Here is a 23,019-nt window from a genome sequence, read left to right on the forward strand (position 1 = left end):
CACCCACATCCCAGCTTGGGGTGTGTACTTTCTCTTCCTTCAAGGAGCTTTCTCCTCTCATAATTCCTAAATAAAATTATATTGTTTCACTTAAAAATGTATATTTATAGTGGTACAGAAGTATTTTTTCCTATTACATATTATAGTAAAATGCACTATAGGGAGATTAATTACTATTTCTGTGTTCCAGAGTGGCCCCTGGCAGTGCTTAGGGAACCATTAATGGTGCTGGGACTCAAACTAGGGTCATGGCTCACGCAGCCACATCCAAGACAAGTTCCTTACTTTCCATTGAGGAAAATGTATGATTATTAAGTTTTTAATCTCTCATAGGAACTATTCCTGTATATTAAAGCTCCATGTAATAAGTTTTAAATTGAATTAAGAATATTAACATGACTGCCTAAGATAAAAGTCTTACAATCAATCTCATATAGTAAGCTTCTATTATCAGTCCATTTGGAGTTGACATCATTAAGCATATCTCCTCTGAATTATCTTCAACTGTTTTCTTTCAACATTAACTGGAGCCTGTACCTTTTTTTGTTTGTTTTTATTTTTGGACCACACCCATGATCCTCAGGGGGTTACTCCTGGCTGTGCACTTGGAATCACTCCTGGTAGGGTTGGGATTGGGGAGGGGGGTCAAATGAAATACCGGGGATTGGGGATTGAACTCGGGTCAGCTGCATGCAGGGCAAACATCCTACCTGCTGTGCTGTCGCTCTGACCAAATGCCATTTGTTTTTAATTATATGTTTAAAGTGGGACAAATTAGGTGAAGAGACCCAGACTGTGTGCGCCTTTTAGTGGATGACCTTTCCAGGAGAGACTTTAATTATGGAAATTGTAAGTTTCTTAAAGAAATTCAGGGGGAAAAAGTGGTTTCAAATGTTTTATTTATAATTGAATAGTACATGCAGTTATTCTGCTATCTCATCACTCCAAAAAAGGGCCTGATTATTTGGAGATCAAATATATTAGTCATGTCCTTTTAGTGGTAATTGCTGTTGCCTAAGTAGTAAAGTATTAAAAATTGTGAATTCTAGGTATATTTTGTTTCCTTAAGCAGTCTTAGCTGATGTTGTAACCACAAATATAAACCGAAAAGGAGTTCACGGACTTCAGAGTACATTGTGTTTCCATCAAGTTTCTAGGTAATAAAAACTACTGACTCTGGTTTATGTCCTTTTGCTATCTTCCCATCATTTTGGGCATACTTTCTTCTGTTCTTGTACAACAAAATGTTCCAGGCTCATTTTTACTTTTGTTATGATATTTCCCATTTTTCCAGTGATCCATTGATCTTTATAATAGGGGATTCTACTTACATATCAAGAACTGGCCAATGAATCTATTCATTGCTGTAGAAGTGTCATTGCTTCTGAACTATTTCAGATGGTAGTGCTCGGGTGGGGGATATTAATTAACCCCAAATCCAAATGTATAAAAGCTTTGCTATATATGTGTCTGTATGTGTGTATATATATGTATATACATATTAACTTTGTTACTAAGGAATGCATAGTATAATAATAACCTTGTATATCAATATTGTAAACTTTGACCCTGGCTTAACTACCTAAACTTTAATGCATAAAAGTAAAAAAAAAATTATTAAAAATCATGAGTTTGTTCAGATCCATCTAATTCTTACTAGATTCTCATACTTTCCCCCTTCTATATGTTCCCCCTCAACTCCAGCCCCACCCCCACATTTTTTGTTGCTATTATTGTTTCTGTAGTGACTGGGGGTTGCACATACTTGCTCGTGGTACTCATGTCTTCAAAGTATGTGCTTACTAGGGGCTGCATATCTTAGTTGCAGTGTTCACACTCACTTGGTTGTGGTGCCAGAGATCACAAACAGTAGAGCAACTGGCATCACACTGCAGCACCTGCGTGGCTCCGGAGATTGAGTCTGAGGCCTCCAGGGCCTCGTGCTTGCTTGGCCGGTGCACTACTGCTAAGCACTATTGGGTCCCCTCCCCTCCTCTGTTTGTCTTTCACTCTCCCTGCATTGAGAAACTGACTTTCAGGGCTGGAGCGATGGCACAGCGAGTAGGGCGTTTGCCTTGCATGTGGCCAACCCGGGTTTGATTCCCAGCATCCCACCTCTAGGGGTGATTCCTGAGTGCAGAGCCAGGAGTCACTCCTGTGCATCACCAGGTATGACCCAAAAAGAAAAAAAAAAAAAAGAAAGAAAGAAAGAAAGAAAGAAACTTGGCTTTCAGCACCATCACTGCATTTGTTCATTTGTTCAGTGGGACAGTGCAGTGCATGTTGTTTCTGAATGGTTAAGAATTCCCAAATGCAGCCTCCCACTCCATGATTGTCTCCTTGAATGTGGAGAATCAATGAGTAAGAGATGCTTTTTGATTAGGTTATATAGATGGCCAACTGACTTTAAGAAAGTAAAATTAGGGCCAGGAGATAGCTTCAGAGGTTAAGATGCTCGCTTTGCACATGGCTGACCCATGTTTGAAAACTGGCACTGCATATGGTCTCCCAGGACTGCCAGGACTGAGCCCCGAGCAGAGCCAGGAGTGAGCCCTGAGCATATTAAGGTATGATCAGGCACCACCTATCTAACCCCTTCCCAGTGTGATTGAAAAAAAGAAGAAGAAGCAAGATTATCCCTAATGGATCCTGTCTAATTACATGAACCCTTAAAAGGGAATTGGCTTTTCCTGCCAAAAAGATTTAAAGTATGGGAGGGATTTGACTTGAGGGAGACTTTTCTGTTGCAGACTTTGTTGAAGATGGAAGCAGAGCTCAGTAACAAAGTTGGATCAATAGCTAGCTAAGTAGATTCTCGGGTACAATGTTGAAGGTACGGCCTGGTTTCTTCTCAGGGTTTACAGTAAAAAATATGAGAGAAGAAAGAAAAATTGAGAGAAATTGTTATAAAAGGGAACCAGGAATAGATGATTTATTAATTTTGAGCAGATGGCAAAATAATGTCAAAATGAAGAAATTGCTTCTGAAAGTGTGCTGTAGAGAAAAAGACAAGGATGTGTATATCCTTTGGCTAAGACCTCAGAAAGGTCAAAAGGTCAGAGTATTCAGTTATACTGAAGGCTTTTTCAAGAAATGAAGCATTTACTTACATATCTCAGCCTAGCCAGGTGAGCCCTGGGAAGCTTGCCTTTGTCATGTCCCTGCCTTTACCAGCCATTTCAGCCGGAACTCTAGCTAAAGAATGGATTGTTTTGTAAAGATTTGCAGGCAGGACTTTTGTCTAATTCAGATTCAACATGAGAAAGATTCTCATGTGCTGGCTCCGAAGGTGGAGGAATCTGAGTGCCAAGGAGAGCGCACAATTTCCAGGTGCTGAGAGCAATCCCCTGCTGACAGACCACAGGGAAATGGGGGCAGCTCAGAGCCACCACTGTAAGGAACTTGATCCTGCCAGTAACCGGAGTTAGCTCTGAAACAGATTCTTCCCTAGAGCCCCGAGAAAGAATGCAGTGCTGCCAGAGACCCCGAGCAGAGACTCCAGCCATGGTGGCGTGGCCAGGCTTTAGATCGACAGAACTTCGAGCTCATTAACTGGAGGTGCTGTAAAGGCCCGCGATTTGTGGTGATTCATGATACATCTATGGAAAGCTAATGTAATTCAAGAAAGAGCAAGTGGACTAAATGATCAAATCTCTGAGAAAAAGAGTAACTGGAGAGGTAGTGCAGTGGGTAGGGTGCTTGTCTTCCTGACCCAGGTTTGATCCCTGGCACCCGCTATGGTCCCCCGACCCCTGCCAGGAATGATCCCTGAGTGCAGAGCCAGGAGTAGGTCCTGAGTACCACTGTATGTGCCCTCTCCCCCTCCTTAAAACAAAGAGTAAGAGTAGCTGGTAGGTTTGAGGGAGAGGTGGAGGACATTAATTTGGAACTGGGAGGCTAAGGATAGGCATGTAGGCAGATGGTAGATTTGGTGTGCCTTAGGCAGGAAATGGAAAGCATCCACATCTATAGGTTCATTCCTAGGTTAGTGCTGGAAGATGTTGGGAGGAAGTTTTCAGTAGATATTTAAGGCTTCACATAACCATTAAGGTTTGTGACAGAAAACTTACTTGAAGAATTTTAGGAGTATTAATGACTACAAATATATAAATTTCACAGAGATAATCATTGTACAGAGTCATACAATATTGTCAAGTATTAGTCAGGAGCTTGGGTGTTTAAATGAAAGATAATGATGAGGGGAGGAGTTATTTCAGGATAAAAGTTGTTTTTATTTGTTTTTTTTATTGTTTCTTTTAAGTAGAGCAAAAGGATATGAGAGAATGCTTGAAGTTTATAATACCAGAAATTAAAAAAGCAAAAAGCAAAAAAAAAAACCCAAAGAAGTAGAAGATTTATTTGACCAGAACATGACATGATACCTATTTTCTTTGTCTTTCTTTCCTTTTTATTTTTTTTTAAAAAAATTGAATCATCATGAGATACACAGTTACAAAGCTTCATGATCGGTTTTCAGTCATACAGTGTTCCAGCACACCCATCCCTCCACCAGTAAAGCATGGTATCTAGAGTCTAGAACATACTAGGTGATAAATATTGCAAGTACATGATAACAAAAATGGAATTATTCTTGGTAATGGCAGAATTTGCTATGATTGGGGTTGCAGAAATATCTTGGAAGAGCTAATTATAGTTGACTAGATGAGATTTTTCTCTTCAGTCTGTTCTAGTGGATTTTAAAATTGTTCAGGAATTAGCAAAACTTGACTTAAGAGTTCTTGATTCACATCAGAGAGATGCAGATCAAAACAACTTTGAGATACCACCTCACACCACAGAGACTAGCACACATCCAAAAGAACAAAAGCAACCGCTGTTGGAGAGGATGTGGGGAGAAAGGGACCCTTTTTCACTGCTGGTGGGAATGCCGACTGGTTCAGCCCTTCTGGAAAACAATTTGGACGACTCTCAAAAAATTAGATATTGAATTCCCATTTGACCCAGCAATACCACTGCTGGGAATATATCCCAGAGAGGCAAAAAAGTACAATCGAAACAACATCTGCACATGTATGTTCATCGCAGCACTGTTTACAATAGCCAGAATCTGGAAAAAACCCGAATGCCCCAGAACGGATGACTGGTTGAGGAAACTTTGGTACATCTATACAATGGAATACTATGCAGCTGTTAGAAAAAAGGAGGTCAAGAATTTTGTAGTCAAGTGGATGGGCATGAAAAGTTTCATGCTGAGTGAAATGAGTCAGAAAGAGAGAGACAGACATAGAAAGATTGCACTCATCTATGGTATATAGAATAACAGAGTGGGAGACTAACACCCAAGAACTGTAGAAATAAGTACCAGGAGGTTGACCCCATGGCTTCGAGGCTGGCCTCACGTTCCGGGGAAAGGTCAACTCAGAGAAGCGATCACCAACTACATTGTAGTCGAAGGCCATGTGGGGGAAGGGAGTTGCGGGCTGAATGAGGGCTAGAGACTGAGCACAGTGGCCACTCAACACCTTTATTGCAAACCACAACAGCTAATTAGAGAGAGAAAACAGAAGGGAATGCCTTGCCACAGTGGCAGGGTGGGGTGGGGGGGAGATGGGTTTGGGGAGGGTGGGAGGGACACTGGGTTTACGGGTGGTGGAGAATGGGCACTGGTGAAGGGATGGGTTCCCAAACTTTGTATGAGGGAAGTATAAGCACAAAAGTGTATAAATCTGTAACTGTACCCTCACGGTGATTCTCTAATTAAAAATAAATAAATTAAAAAAAAAAAGAGTTCTTGATTCATAGACGAAAATGACCAGAGTCTGAGAGATTGCAATGGGGGATGGGAAGTGATGGCCTGTGGGACCAAATCACACACCTTATTAAACAAAAGTTTTATTGGAGCACAGCTATAACTATTCATTTGGTATCATCCATGATTGCTTTTGAGTTTCTCTGGAAGAGGTGAGTAGTTGTAGCAAAGCCCAAATGCTTACTACCCGGCTCGCTAGAGAGTTTGCTTACTTTCAAATTAGAACTATGGATATTTTCTCCATCAAAATGTACTCATACAAAATTTTGCTGATAATGAAAACAAATTGATGATTCACGAAAGCCTGTGATTGAACTTTGATTAGGAGGGACCCAAGTGCATGGCATATTTATTCTGTTGTATCTTTTCACAGGAGTCGCCTTTCTGTGAAATATACCCACTGTGCTGAATATGTGGGAACTTTCATTTTGGGGTCACAGAACCTCCCCTCATTCAATGGCTTATCAGTAATATTCATTGCAATGGGCAACATGCCTTGCTGTGGTACTCACACATTTTTTTCCTGTTGTGTTGCTGTGGGAATTTGGGGGCATCATGCATCAGGTTGTGTATATAAAGTCATAGGGACAGCCACAAGACTACATACAGATTAGCGTTCTTTTCTCTCTCATTGCTTCTTTCTCTCTCAGTTTCCTTCTCAGAACCTCTTTCCCCTCTTCTTATTCCTCCCCACACTCTGTGTGTGTGTTTGTCTCTGTGTGTGTGTGTGTGTGTGTGTGTGTGTGTGTGTATGTGTGTGTGCATCAGGAAACCGGTCAGGGGCCAATCATCTTTCTTCATGCAAATCAGCATATTATGAGAACCCAGTAGAATGATTCTTTGATTTAGGCTCTTTCCAATTTAATCTGTTAAATTAAGTAAGGGATTTCCCCTGTTCCCAGTAGCATCTTCTCCTGTTTAGAGAAAGGAGAGAAAATTAGTTTATTTGATAAAAATATGTTTTAGTCACTATGCTTTAGTTGGTATCACTCTAAAAGTTTTCCGCTGTTTAGATCTATATAAGAATCCTTAGTTGAACTTCATTTTTGTTATGTCTAATTTTGGTCACTGTTTTAATAAAAGGGTACTTAACATTCCCGTTGCCTTTGTCATGTGCCTGCCTTTACTAACAAGAAACAGCATTAAGTCTTTTGGATTTTTTTTCTCTCTCAGTTAAACCTGCTATTTGTGTTCATATTCTGGGTACACAGCATGAAAGGACCAGATGTTCTGTTTATCTTAATGTCCTCTGTACCTGGGATCATTTTCTTGGTTCTTTAAAAAGTAGCCTTTATTTCCCAAGATGCTATTTAAACTCGAACCAGTGATTATCAGTAAAAGACCTGCTTTTTTGGGGTGTGCCTGGAAGACCTGCCTGGGTGGGTGAGCGCGTGCCTTGCTCTGGTGCTCACATAATTTTTTTCTGTTGCGTTGCTTGTGGGGGCTAGGGGACATCATGCATCATGTGTTGTGTATGTGAGATTGTGATGGTTGTATGTGTGAGGTTGTGAGGGTTCCATACTTTACCGAGGTGTTCACTGTGGTGTGCACTCCGTTAGTTGTGGTGCTTGTACATGTTCTTACATGTGTCCTTACACAGAGGTTCTTCAAAGCAATGAACTAGTATGTATTACACTATAATGGAAAATATATAATGGAATATATATAATGGAAAGTTGTATATATAATGGAATATATATAATGGAAAATAGTATGTATTACACTATAATGGAAAATACCTAGTTGTCATAAATTTATCCAAAGCCATATACTGTACAACATCAAGAGTTGTACTTCATGGAAACTCTGGACTTTGGATTCAATGACGTGTTGGTGTAGGCTCATGAGCTGTGACAAATGCATCCTCTGATGGAAGACCTTGATAATTGGGGGAGACTATCTATCTGGGCAGGGATCTATGGGAAGTTACTTTACCTGCCATTTAGGGTTGCTTTTAATCTAAAACTGCTAAAAAAAAAAGGGGGGGGGCTTTTAAGCACAATAAACTCTCTCTTGATTATTATCCTCACTTTCCCTCTTGCCTTCTTTTTTTTCCTTTTTGGATCACACCCGGCAAAGCACAGGGGTTACTCCTGGCTCCGCACTCAGGAATCACTCCTGGCAGTGCTTAGGGGACCATATGGGATGCAGGGAATCGAACCCGGGTCAGCCGCGTGCAAGGCAAACACCCTACCCGCTGTGCTATTGCTCCAGCCCCTGCCTCTTGCCTTTTGAGGACAATTACAGACACTTAAATGTGTTCATAGCATTTCATAAACCCACAGGTATTGTGGGAGAATTCCAATTTCTCTACATCCTCACTAGCTGGTCATTTTTCTGTTTATTATTATGTTTATTATTATGTTAAATTCAAGTTTTGCTTTTGAAACAGATTTTTCTAAGAGATAGCTAGAATATTTTTATTCGTTTTGATTTAATTTCAGACCTTAGAACAACAGTCCATAGGTCCATAGAGCTTCTTTAAATTCTCTTTCAGAGTCACCACTTGCTAGCATTTACCCCATTGCTTTATCTTTCCCTCAACCCTTCCTTCCTCCATCATTAACACAAACACTCACTCTCCCACACTGTTCTTGTAGAGTTCTACCAGTACATCTTTGATATTAACCTCTTATCAGAAGGGTATTGGTTGAATATCCTTTCCCATTCCATAGGCTGTCTTTGTATCCTGGTCACTATTTGAGGTGTAGAAGCTTCTTAGTTTAAGGTAGTCCAATTTGTTTATCTTTGCTTCCACTTTCTTGGTTAGTGGCGTTTCATCTTTGAAGATGCCTTTAGCTTCAATATCATGGAGGGTTTTGCCTACCTTTTCTTCAGTGTACATTATGGATTCTGGTCTGATATTGAGGTCTTTAATCCATTTTGATCTGACTTTTGTGCATGGTGTTAGATGGAAGTCTGAGCCCATTTTTTGCATGTAGCTGACCAGTTTTGCCAGCGCCACTTGTTAGAGAGGCTTTTCTTGCTCCACTTCATATTTCTTGCTCCCTTATCAAAGATTAGATGATCATATATTTGAGGGTGTGTGTCAAGATATTCAACCCTATTATTGGTCTGCGCATACTCCATCATTTTGCAGTTCATTCTTTTCTTTCTTTTTTTTTTTTGCCACAAAGGAAGAATCTATGGTTATCTTGTGCTTTTCCTATAAGCCTAGTCCTAGTGTTAATCATTTCTCCAAGGGCCCTGGTTCCTTTTAGTCAGAGAGGATTTAGAAGCCAGTATTTCTGTGCTAAATTTACGATAGTATCACTGCCTCTAAGCACTCTCTAGATAGTCTCAATGTATAGATAGAGGATAATATACATATTCATTTATAGCTTCATTTTTTCCTTCTAATTTTTATTTAATCACAAGGATTTACAAAGTTGTTCATAGTAGAATTGCTTCAGGCATACAGTGTTCCAACATCAGTCCCACCACGAATGTCGCTTTAATGCTATGTTTCTGTCTACTTGTTGAAAGTCAAGAGTTCCTATTGTTATCTTTGATTTCAACATCATGGGTTTTGTTTTAGCCTGTCTCTTTTTTTCACTTTAGTAGCTCTCTTCTCTAAACAGTGAGAAATCTGACTCCCATTATCCTTAACATATTTCCTCATTTACTTAATTCTTCATTATATTGGAAGCAGTTTCAGAATTGTTAATGCATACCACTGCAAAAAAGAAACAAATGTATTAGCTAGAATTTGTTGCTTATTTACAGTTCTTTTGGTCTTCAGACTAAGTGCACATATTAGTTTCATAGGACTACTGTAATAATTTACTACGCATTTGGTGACTTAATACAGCAGAAATTGTTTCTTTCACAAGTTTGGAGGCCAGAAGTTGAAAGTCTAAAGGCACAACCCTGCTCCTTATGTGGTATTAGCGAGGAACGCCCCCTGTGCCTTACTCCATCTGGGGGACCTCCAGGTGTCCCATGGTTTATAGCTACTAACTTCAGTCTCTGCGTCTGGTTTTGCAAAGCCTGGTTGCCTCTCTTCCCCCTCTTCTGTATCTGACAGAGGTACTTGTCATTGGATTTAGGGTCCACTGAAAACTTCTGACTAATTTCATTTTGATTTCCTTAATCATATCTGTAATTACTCATTTTCTAAATGACAACTCATAGACTTCTGCATTTAGGGTATGGGAATACGTTTTTTTCTTTTTAAAACACTTTTCACTTGGCGGAGGTACTATGGTTTGTCATACTGTTAATGATGGTTTATTGTGTACATAATTCCAACACCACTCCCATCACTAGTGTACCCCTCTCCCATCTCCAGGGTCCCCAATGCCCTTCCCTCTCCCTTTCAAATCCTTCCCTTTGCCAAGTTCAGTTCTTTGGCTCAGTTCTCCTTTGTATTGCTTTGGCCTTTTATTGCTGCCTTGCTGTGTATTTTTTTTTTTTTTATGAGATCACCGTGAATTGTAAAGGTGCAAAGTTATTCATGATTGCATTTCAGGCCTACAGTGTTCCAGCACCACTCCCTTCACCAGTGGTCACTTCCCTCCCCAATGTCCCTACTTTTCCTCCTGCTCCCAGTGTGCCTAAATGGCAAGCACTTTATGCTTTTCGCTCTTTGTTTTCTTCAGAGTGTTATATGTTATATCCCCAATGTTATATCACGTTACCTGTCTGAATGCAAGGTTCCGTCCCAGTGGAAAACCAGTAGGACCGTTCTGTTGTACAAGAAGGGAGACATCCACGACATCGGCAACTATCACCCAATCTGCCTGTTGTCTGTTGTCTACAAGTTGTTCACTCGTGTCATCCTGAATAGAATAGGCAGAACACTAGACGAAGGACAACCATGCGAGCAAGCCGGGTTCTGAAGAGGATTCAGCACGATAGACCATATCCACACAGTGACCAAACTCATTGAAGTTTTGCGAGAGTTCAAGATGCCGCTCTGTCTAATGTTCATCAACTTAAAGAAGACCTTCGATTCTGTTGAGACTGAGGCGGTCATCGAAGCCCTGGCCAAACAGGGCATTCAAACTCAGTATATCAAAATCCTCCGAGAGCTGTATTGTGGATTCACCACCAGGATCTCACCATTCTACAAGGAAGTGATCATTGATGTAAAGAGAGGGATGCGGCAAGGTGATACCATTTCACCGAAACTCTTCAGTGCCGCCCTTGAGAACATCATGCGATGACTGGAATGGGAAGGAATGGGAGTGAAGATAGATGGTTGGCAATTACACCACCTCCGCTTCGCTGATGACATTGTTCTCATAACGCCAAACATTAGCCAAGCGGCACAAATGCTGGCCGACTTTGACCATGAGTGTGGAAAGGTTGGATTGCAGCTGAATCTCAACAAGACGATGTTCGTGAAAAACAAACTGGTCCCTGAAGCTCCATTTGCTCTCAATGGAACAAACATCTCTGAATGCAGCAGCTATGTGTACCTGGGTCGAGAAATCAACATGAGGAATGACGGTGCCAGAACTGCGCAGGAAGAAGAGAGCATCGTGGAATCCATTCAAGAGCGTCGAAGAGGTGGTTAAGAGAACAAAGAACCTCTGACTCCGGGCACATCTTTTTGATTCCACCGTTCTTCCTGCACTAACATATGCCTCAGAGACCTGGACCCTACGCAAGCAGGATGAGAATGCTATTAGGGTATCCCAAAGAGGAATTGAAAGAGCTATGCTGGGAATATCATGTCTCACTCAAGTGAGAGAAGGAATCTGGAGTTCTGACCTCCGTTGACGGTCAAAAATCAGAGATGCTGTCTCGTTTTCCAAGGCATCAAAAAATCAGATGGGCCGGTCATGCGATTCAGAGACGACCATTGGACTAGAGCTGTTACCGACTGGATTCCATGGGACGTCAGAAGACCTTGTGGCTGCCCTTCAACTAGATGGTCAGATTTCTTCGTCAAATCCCTGAATGAATGATTTGAGGCTCTTTCTGTTCCTGGAGCGAGCAGGTATCATTGGACTACACTAGCTCGAGACAGGGACAAATGGAGATGTTACTGGCGCCCGCTCGAGCAAATCGAAGATCAACGGGACTACAAGTGATACAAGTGAAGTGATACCATACCGTAGCTTCTTTATCTATTCGTCTGTTCTTGGGTGCTTGGGTTGTTTCCAGATTTTGACTATTGTGAATAGTGCTGCAATGAATATAGGAGTGCAGATATCTTCTCTACATTGTGCTTTTAGGATCTTGGGATATATTCCTAGGAAACAAATTGCTGGGTTGCCTTGCTGGGTTGCCTTGCTGGGTATTTTTTGTTTTGTTCTTTTGGGGCCACATCAGTGTTGCTCAGGGCTTCGTCCTGGCCCTGCGCTCAGTGTTCACTCCTGGCAGGGCTCAGGCAGCCATAGGGGTATGCATGCAGGATAGACACCCTACATGTTGTCCTTATCTTTCTGACCGTCCCCGTCCCATGTACCTTTAAGTCCCACATATGAGAGACATCTTTCCCATGTACCTTTAACTCCCACATATGCTGTATCTTTCCCTTTCCTTCTGACTTATTTCATTCAACATCAAATCCTCTAGTTTCATCATGTTGTGAAAAATTGCATAATTTTGTTCTGTCTTAGAGTTGTTAAGTATTTCATTGTGTATAAATATGCTACAACTTCTGAATCCTTAGTTGGGCATCTGGGTTGTTTTCATATCTTGGCTATTCTTTTAAATTAATGTTTTTGAGTTTCAGGTATGGATGCCAAGAAGTGGTATTCCTGGGTTGAATGGGAATTCTATTCCAGTTTCTTTTGAGAGATCTCTGTTTTGCTTTCCATGTAGGCTGATCCAGGTGACATTTCCACTAAACAGTGAATAAGGGTTCCTTTCTCATTAGAAACCCTCCAGCACTGGCTGTTTCCAGATTTTTTGATATGTACCATTCTCACTGGTATGAGATGGTATCTCATTGTTTTGATTTGCATTTCCCTAATTCTGAGCCACAATGAGCATTTTTTCATTTACATATGAATCATCTGCTTGTCTTTTTTTGGGAAAATGTTCTTCTCTCCCCATTTGTGGATGGGGTCACTGAGATTTTTTTGTTGAGTTTATGAGTGCTTTATCGATCCTGGTTATTAGCCCTTTAATCTGGTATATTGTGTGCAAATATTTTCTCCCATTCAGTATTTTAGAATACTCCCATTGCTGTTGCAAGGACTTCCAAAACTTTGTTGAGTAAGAGTCGTGATATTAAACATCCTTGCTTTATGCCTGCTTTCAGGAAAAAGGCCTTCAGATTTACACTATTGAATATGATATTGGCTGTGAGTTTTTTGTAGATGGCCATTATCTTGAGATATTTACTATATACCTCTCTGTATATAATATATCACTGTATCACTGTCATCCCGTTGCTCATCAATTTCCTCGAGTGGGCAGCAGTAACATCTCCATTGTGAGACTTGTTACTATTTTTGGCATATCGAATACACCAACTATGTGCCTTCTGTCCCTATTTTTTTGAAATTTTTTTTATCATGAATTGATATTGCATGTTCTCTGCATTAATTGACAATATCATTTTTATCTTTTTGTTGATATGGTATATTACATTAATTGATTTTCATATTCTGAATTATTCTTACATCCCTGGGATGAGCTCCACTTGATCATGGTGTGTAATACTTTTGCTATATTGCTGAATTTGATTTGATAGGATTTTATTGAGGATCTTTGCATTGTTGATCCATACAGGGAAGCACTTAACCTTTGTTTTATTTCTTTGGCCTCACTGCCTTGTTTATTATAAATAATTTTTTTACTTCTCTTTTCCATTAAGAAAAGAATCTTAAGCACCTTTCTGTCTTTCTAATTGAGGGTTTACCTCTTCTTTTCAAAGAGGCAATTTCCCCCCTTTATTTTCATCTGGTAAAGTACAATGCACTGCAAGAATTAATGCTAATTCCTTGGAAAAGGGTTGCACAAGTAAAAAATAAAGATGTACATATAAGATGTTATGAAATTGAGAGAAAATAATCTGAGTTTGTAATTAAATTGGACTTTTGGTGAACTGAATCTTTTTGTTTTTTACTTTCAAGCATGATATAATTTCTGATCAGTTTATTTTTGTCCTTTTGAAATATTTTTATTCTTTACTTTTTAAGGGTCACACAGCAATGCTACATACTGGCTCATGGCACCCCAAAATAAAGGGAGAATTTATGACTTGCTCAAATGATGCGTGAGTATTGTTAGAAATTAATCTCAATCTTTTTTTGCAACATTGTTATGTTATGACAATATTTCTGGTAGGAATTCTGAAGCTTTATATTTTTGTTACTTTCACTATAGCCAATAGCTAAGGTGATTAAATAAACATGGAAACTATGACAATGTGAGTTAATATGAATTCTGGGAAAGTTTGTTGGGGAACACAATGGATCAGATTGATGCTGTTAAATGTATTCAGATGACTTTGAGATTGTAATAATTTTTTACTTTTTATAGTAAAGCTGATTTCTATAGGATATAAAATGAATATATAATCCAGCATCTAATATAAGATTATCATATAAATAATTGTTTTTCAGAAGCAATAATAGAAAAAGCTGTTTAGGTGACTGCTAAGATTCTTATGCATTATTGCTGTGGCCGAGGAATGAAAACTATTTCACAGAATGTTTGAGTACTTTTTCTTATTTTGTTACGCTGTGTGATTCATTTTTTTTAAAAAAAATTTGGGGCCGGAGCAATAGCACAGCGGGTAGGGCGTTTGCCTTGCATGCGGCCGACCTGGGTTCGATCCCCGGCATCCCATATGGTCCCCCAAGCACTGCCAGGAGTAATTCCTGAGTGCAGAGCCAGGAGTAACCCCTGTGCATCGCCAGGTGTGATCCAAAAACCAAAAAAAAAAAAAAATTATTAGTGAATCATCGTAAGATAGTCACATTTACAGACTTACAAACTTTATGCTTGTGTTTTAGTCATACAATGATTGAGTACCCATCCCTCCACCAGTGCCCATTTTCCACCACCAATGGTCCCAGCATCCCTCCCAGCATCCCTCCCACCCCCTCCACCCCACCCCCGCCTCTGTGACAGGGCATTCCCTTTTGCTCTCTCTCCTCTTGGGTGTTGTGGTTTGCTATAGAGGTATTAAGTGGCCATCATGTTCAATCTATAGTCTGTTTTCAGCCCGCATTTCCCATCCCAAGCAGGCCTTCCTGGCACCCTTTGCTTGGTGGTCCCTCCTCTATCTGAACTGCTTTTTCCCCCAGCATGTGAGGCCAGCTTCCAAGCTGTGGAGTAATCCTCCTGGTACTTACCTCTACTATTCTTGGGTGTTAGTCTCCCATTATGTTACTTTATATTCCACAAATGAGTGCAATCTTTCTATGTCTGTCCCTTTCTTTCTGACTCATTTGTGTGATTCATTTTTAACATCATGAATATACTGAAGAATGTACTACATGTGGTACTTAAGAGAAAAATTAGAATGAAAAATGTTACAAATGAAAATCCTGCAAGTAAAATCAGTTGGAAAACAAATAACTTTTGTTCTCAGAATCATGTAAAGCACAGTCTGAAGAATGGATATTCATAGTTTTACACAAACTCCATGTTATTACTTAAGTGAAATCTATTTTATATTTAAAAGGACATTTTTGTTCTTAGATTTATAGATTTGTGTGTGTCTCTCTTTTTGCATTCTGGCAGCTATAATTTATCTCATTAAATTTTATAATTGCTGTTGATATTTTTGCATCACTGTATCAGTGTCATCCCATTGTTCGTCGATTTGCTCGAAAGGGCACCAGTAACGCCTCTTTGCCTCTCAGCTCTGAGATTTTAGCAGCCTCTCCTTACTTGTCTTTCCCAATGATTGGAGGCTCTTTCAGGGTCACTGTTTTTGGCATATCAAATACGCCATGGGTAGCTTGCCAGCCTCTGCTCGTGCGAGCGGGATACTCTCAGTAACTTGCCGGGCTCTCTGAGAGGTATGTATATACTGTCATCCCGTTGATCAACGATTTGCTCGAGCGGGCCCCGTAACGTCTCCACTCAAGCAAATACTTGAATCCAGACCTCTATTTTACTTTCTTGACATTATTGCCTGTCCTCTGTTTAAAATGAGAAATCCCGGCCATAAGCTCATTGGCAGTGGACAAAGGCCATGCCGTGCTCTCCTGGCCACCCACTCCCTCTGGTCGACCCTTTAGGGTGTTACTGGGCAGACTCCCGGCTAACGGTCACCACTTGGGCTGCTGGTCAGGAGGCTGCTTCCGCACTGGCTCTTCCCTCTGTCCCCTCAGCCTTCTTCCTACTGTCTGTTCTCTGGGCACCGGAGAGCACCTCTGGCCCCCCAGTCCCACTCCTTTATTCGAGAGCACTATAGGTGTTCACCCTCGGGAGCATGTGTTCCCGGAATGGGGCACCTGACATCTACTTCCTGGACCAGCATGGAAGTGGGCAAGTGGTGAGTGCTGTGACAGCCAGCGCCAGCCTGACTGGGCTCGGGTGGGAGACTTGGCACACTGCTGGGGTGGGTGGGGGAGGGTCCTGAGTGCTGGAGAAGATATTTTTGCATATTGTATTTATTTTTTTTGGAAATCTTTAGACAAAGGCATGTTTTTACTTCTGTATTATAATTTATTAACTTAATATTAAAGGTGTAGAATTTTTGGCATTCTTATAGAATGAGAATGGTTAAGTATTTTCAACTAAAATCTTATTGCTAGAGCTATGTAATATTTTTTTCCTTTCTTGTTTTTTTTTTTTAGGGGGGGTAGTACCAGGGGTCGAACTTAGCTTTCCTGAATGCCGGGTATGCACTTTACCATTGAGCCTTACCATCCCTTGCCTTAAACACTATAATTTTAATCTTTCTTTATCTTTCCAAGTAAACTGTATATGTTTAAAGTGGCATTCTTTAGTTAACATTATGAAATTCAGTTTAGTGATTCACTTTTATAGTAATCCATGACTAAGTAGTTTATTCTACGAATTCAAGAATATTTTTTGATTAAGAAATATATAAAATTTCAGGATGTTATTTAGTAAAATGAAAGATGAGAAATCATGAAATAGTTAATAAAGTTGACAACTTGACGATATTTAGTTTTTTTTTCTAGTAAAACTTCAAAGTAAAATAAAAATAGAACAAGTTACCAAAACATGATAAAACATTTACCAAAATTAAAAATAAACATTGCATTAGATGTTGGAGTACAAAGGTAGTGACATTAAAAAAAAAATAGGCAATCATGCCTACAATGATTTAGGGACACTGTGTCTTGTAAATTTAGAGACTGGCTGTATGTTCTTGTAAGAAAATAAATAGTTGATATTAATGTTATAAATTATGGACTTTTTTTTATAAGGGAACGTTGGAAATACTAGTACCTTAACTCTAACCCCTCCCCATTCTCCTCCCTTTGTTGTTACTGTTTTTTTAATGTTTGTTTTGGTTTTTTATGGGGGATGGTGGATATACCTAGCAGTGCTCAGGGCTTCTGCACTCAGGGATCACGCCTGGTGGGTTTGGGTGGTCATATATGATGCTAGGCATGGAACCTGGGTTCCAGCATCACATGTTTCGCATGCAAGGCAAGCACCTTACCTGCTCCACTATCTCTCCAGCCCCTTCTCTTCCTGATGATGTAATTTTGGGGGGTCTTGTGGTTCCCTGTGGTGAGTGCACATTTTAGTTGTGGTGCTCATGTATGCTTGGTTGTGGTGCGCGGAAGATTGCACAATTGTGGGGCTGGAGTGATAGCACAGCGGGTAGGGTGTTTGCCTTGCACGAGGCCGATCCAGGTTCAATTCCCAGCATCCCATATGTTCCCCTGAGCACCGCCAGGAGTAATTCCTGAGTGCATGAGCCGTAATAGCTCCTGTGCATCGCCAGGTGTGACCCAGAAAGCAAAAAAAAAAAAAAGGAAGGAAAAAGAAAGAAAATTGCACAATTGCTTTGGTTCCAGGAATCCTAATAGCAGTGTTACAGGAGTCTGTATTGGTAGTGTGGGTGGTGTCAGGGATTGAACTCATGACCTCATGCTTGCAAGGCAGATGTTCTACCACTCAGCCACATCCCCAGGTCTAGTGCCTTAACTTTAATTCCATAAACTTAGGTATGAACCTGAACTTAACACGAACCTGAGATCAAACCAATTTTGGGAAAAAAATAAATGGTGAAGAGGGTAATATGTCAATCTTTCTGGTTTTCCCAAAAATGAAAATGAGACATAGATAGTAAAGTAAAACTTACAATGTTATACTTGGAAGTAAATGTTCACAAAAAGTGGATAATATTGAGAATAGAAATGGTTCTTACTTAGCCAGAGAAAATCAGTTCTACTTGTAAATTTATAAGCTCTGATGTGATGTTATTTATAATTTAAATTGTAGTAGTCTGCAGAGGGAAAGTAGAGAGGCTAGAAATGTAGCTCAGTGGTTTTCACTCTTTTATACTTGCAGGAGGGTGAAAATAGGATGCTTTATAGACCATGGAGACAGAAAGGAAAGCCATTTTTTATGATATGGATATTTATATTTCAGTATTTGTAGTAGTACCATCACATGCCTCAGATGCACCATGTGTTAATTGGCAATAACTTTTCTGCGACAGGCAGGTCATTTATGCAGACCAACTCCGGTCTGCTGACAGTTGAAAACCATTGCCCTCTCGGAGACTTTTCTAATTCTTGTAGACTAAGCTCCATGCTTGTGAAGCATCTTGATGTAGACCATCAGAACTGACATAGATGCATGAGTTAAACTAGTTAAGACAGAACTCCCAAATGACTGCTCACCTGTAGACTCAAGTTTTAACCATTAAAGTTTGGAAATGTTTTGTTCCACATAATTTATTAACTGATGGACGTGATATTATTGAATCACCTTGCATAGAATCATGTTTATATAGGAAATGATTTTGTTTTTAGAAGTTATCAGCTGATATGCAGCTAACTTTAAATGGCATAGCAAAAATTAATCGTGTATGTGTGCTGTGTGTATATATATTGGATATGTGTGTATTTGTGTATATGAGCCAGATAGATTGAAAATACAAACGTTGGGGCTTTTGATGGTCACTGGGAATGGTAAATGTGCTTCTTTTACTACTCTTTTTGGTCACTTTTGAAAGTAAAAAATTGGAGGACTCTTCTTAATATTAATTTATTGGTATGTCATCCTCAAGTCCCATCTTCTTATTCAATTCTTTTGAGTAAAAGGATCATAAAGGGGCTGGAGTGATAGTACAGTGGGTAGGGCAGTTGCCTTGCATGCGGCAGACACAGGTTCGATTCCCAGCATCTCATATGGTCCCCTGAGCACTGCCAGGATAATTCCTTAGTGCAGAGCCAGGAGTAAGCCCTGTGCATGGCTGGGTGTGACCCAAAAAGGAAAAAAAAAAAGGATCGTAAAGATTAAATTTAGTTGCATTCCACTTAAGCTGTTTTTTGGAATTTTTTTCAGTATATTTTAAGTTTGTGATTTTCACTGTTGATTTAGATATCTTGATCTTTTTAGAAATTTTGTAAATAAAAAAAATTGAATTGGCTGTATCAAATAATATATAGACGGATCTCCTAGGTGTGTTCTGGAATGATGGTATCTGTGGGATGTTCATGGAGAAAGATCTGTAAAATCTTTGTAATTAGTCTTTGGTACAATGGTTTTCAATGATTCTTAGAAATAAGTTAACATAGAAACCAGCATTATCTATATATTCATTGTAGCACTGTTCACAATAGCCAAAATATGGAAACAACCTGGGTGCCCTAAAACAGATGACTGGTTAAAGAAACTTTGGTACATCTACACAATGGAATGCTATGCAGCTGTTAGGAGAGATGAAGTTATGAAATTTGCTTATAAATGGATAAGCATAGAGAGTATCATGCTAAGTGAAATGAGTCAGAAAGAGAGGGACAGATATTGAGGGACCACACTCATTTGTGGAGTGTAGGGTAGCATCACGTGACGCTGACACCCAAGGATGGTAGATACAAGGGCCAGGGGGATAGCCCCATAGCTGGAAGACTCCTTCATGAGTGGAGGGGAGAAGGCAGATGGGATAGAGAAGGGATCACTAAGAAAATGATGGCTGGAGGAACCAGTTGGGATGGGAGATGCGTGCTGAAAGTAGATAATGGACCAAACATGATGACCTCTCAGTGTCTGTGCAAGCTATAATGCCCCAAAGTAGAGAGACAGTATGGGGAATATTGTCTGCCTTAGAGGCAGGGGGAGGGTGGGAAAGGGGGTGGTATACCCAGGATACTGGTGGTGGGGAATGTGCACTGGTGGAGGGATGAGTGTTTGATCATTGTGAGATTGTAACCAAAACATGAAAGCTTGTAACTATCTCACAGTGATTCAATAAAATTTAAAAAATTAAAAAAAAAAGAAACCAGCATTATCTTGACATAGTGATATAGTATCCTCTCCTACAACCATAATACTTGTTATACTCTGGGTGTAGTGCTCCTTGGACAGAAATATTGATCACCACTATTAAATGCTTTCCATGGTGAGATTCAGTGAAATATAATTAATTTTAAAATTTGGTTGCAGCTTGTAAAGATGAATTATACCAATTAAAGTTTTGTCAAGGTATAATGGAAAGAACATGCACTTTCCAGACCCTGTTTAACTTGGCTTCTCAAACTACTCATGACTCTCAGCTGGTAATGCACTGAATCTTAGTTTTCTCTAAAATGGGATAATGAGATTGCAATCTGGATTAAATGTGTGAAGCTTTGTGCACAGTTGGCATTCACACAGAGGATTAGCCTTGGATTCATTTGGGTTGGATTAAAGGCTGTGCATAGTTCTCAGTCTATAGTTTTCTTAGTGTTTCTCTTGCATCTTGATGACCAGCTCCATGTGTGGACTAAGATGGACCTCTTAGAATTTTGCTGAAGTACTGCTGTGCAGCTTTTTTAAAAGTAATCAATAACATATAAATATAATTATAAAATTCTCCCAGGAGCAATGTTCAGTTCATAGAAATGAAACCCAGCAAAGCAAATGCTTCTACAACACGTTTTTCTCCTATTTTATTTTCTGGAAAGTAGAAAAATACACCGATTATTTGTGTTTTGCATATAATGTAACATCTTTATAATTTTACAGAATTAGTACACTGTGGCATAATTTGCCTCAGAAAGTCTTAGCATATGGAGGCATCATTACAGTGTTTTGAGTTCTTTACTGCTGTTTTAATTTTTTTCCTTTCCTGTTCCTCATTCTTGCTCTTGATATAACTGTCTTATGAGTGTCTCAGTGTTTAACTTAAGATAAATTGTGAACTAGGGCAGGGGTAGAGCAGTCGGTACTTTTTAAAATTTGTGTTATAGAAGGAAAAAAAGCAGTTAGTCTAATGTATGATGTTTGGCTGATTTGGGTGGGAGGTTAGTTATACCTGGCTGTGTTCAGGACTCTGCCACTCGACGGTGACTCCTGGCTCGGCTAAGGGACCATACGCAGTATTTGGGGTAGAATCTGAATCAACTACAGACAAAGCAGATGACTTATCCCACTGTGCTATCTGTCTTGCTCAAATTGCGCTTTAAAAAAAAAAAAAGTGGGTAGAGTGTTTGCCTTGCACGTGGCTGACCTGGATTCGATTCCCAGCATCCCATATGGTCCCCCGAGCACCGCTAGGAGTAATTCCTGAGTACAGAGCCAGGAGTAACCCCTGTGCTGGGTGTGACTGAAAAAGAAAAAAAAAAAACAGTTTAAGAAAAATTAAGTGAGAAGTTACCATGATTTGTAACAGTGTTAATGATGGCTTCCATTGAACTTAGTTCCAGTATCACATCCATCATCAGTGTACCCACTACCCTCCTGAGGGAATTTTACATCAAACACAACTGTCAAAATTATAGCTAGAATTTAACAGAGTCTCTCTCCTGCAAAATTTTCCAGTTGAACTTAGAGTTCTGTTGAAATATCTTTGTAAGGTATAGGAGGCAAAATTTACTAAGGGACTTTTAGGGCTGGGGATGGTATCATACTTGGTTGTACTCAGGGCTTACTCCTGGCTCTGTGCTCCGAGATCACTCCTGGCAGGGCTCAGGGAACCACAGATGGTGCTGGAGATGGAATCTCAGTTCGCCATGTGCAAGGCAGGTGCTCTACCTGCTTGCTGCACTATCTCTATTTCCACTAATACTCTTTTTAACTCTCTCTGAATGATGAGAATTTATTATCAAATAACTACTGTAATTAAAGTATGTACATGTTGGTGTTGATTTGATTTCGTTTCTACTGACGGAATTTTTGTAGGCTTGAATAAAAGCAAGATGTAGATATTTAAATTTTATCATAAATTAATTTGGTTCTTAGAAATTTTATTCTCAAAATAATTTGCTTTTATTTAACTGTATTTCATTTGTATTTCAATAAAAAGTTGGTAATATTTTCTTGTTGAGGTGAGAGTTGATAAGATTTATTTATTTATTTATTTAAAATTTTTATTTTTCATAAAGTTGTTCACAGTAATTGATTACATTCAATATTTCAATACCAATCCCACCACCGTTACTCCTTCCCACTACCATTATTTTGAATTTTCCCACCACCACTCAAGTCTGCCCCACAGGCAGATGCTAGATAATTTATTTAGCACAGTGGGTAGGGCGTTTGCCTTGCACGTGGCCGACCCAGGTTCAATTCCTCTGCCCCTCTCTGAGAGCCTGGCAAGCTACCGAGAGTATTTTGCCCGCACAGCAGAGCCTGGCAAGCTCCCCATGGGATATTTGATATGCTAAAAAACAGTAAGAACAAATCTCACAATGGAGACATTACTGGTGCCCGCTTGAGCAAATCGATAAGCAACGGGATGACAGTGACAGTGCTTGTTATGAATAGCATGAGATGTTGCATGGCTGCAAAAGTGGCCACACACTCATGGAATTGTAAAATTTTAAATAATTGGGGTCCAGAGACATCTCTGCAGTGAGCTGCTTGCTTCTGAGATTCATTTGTGAGTCTCTGGATCATGGCCATTATTGCATTTAAATGGCACCCAGAAGCAATTTGTGGCCATGTCAGCCAGGACCCTGAGGGGTGAGGAGATGGGAAGAAGCAACCCATCCCTGATCCCTTGAGGCCTGGAGTTTTCAGTCACTGCTCCCATGTACCTAGCTTTTTCATTGAGTTCTGGAGGCTTGTGGCTGCTGCTTCATATGGGGCAGGTGGAGGGGTGACCCCTGCTCCCATCTGAGGCACCCCGGTGAAATCATCCTGGTGTAAGGTTGGGTAATAAGACTTTAAAATAGTCAGTACGGTGCTTTCAGTTT

General features: G+C 40.0%; 1 protein-coding gene across 1 annotated transcript in view; it reads left to right on the forward strand.

The window, feature by feature from the left end:
• The window catches only part of WDR70 (WD repeat domain 70), a 273,677-nt gene that overhangs the window by 81,358 nt on the left and 169,300 nt on the right, over window positions 1-23,019 (forward strand). Inside the window, exon 9 of the mRNA XM_004605593.3 lies at window positions 13,873-13,949. Within this exon, the coding sequence (XP_004605650.2) occupies window positions 13,873-13,949 (77 nt within the window). The remainder of the gene's footprint in view (window positions 1-13,872; window positions 13,950-23,019) is intronic.

Source organism: Sorex araneus, chromosome 1 (assembly GCF_027595985.1).
Source record: "Sorex araneus isolate mSorAra2 chromosome 1, mSorAra2.pri, whole genome shotgun sequence".
In the NCBI taxonomy this organism is placed as follows: Eukaryota; Metazoa; Chordata; class Mammalia; order Eulipotyphla; family Soricidae; genus Sorex; species Sorex araneus.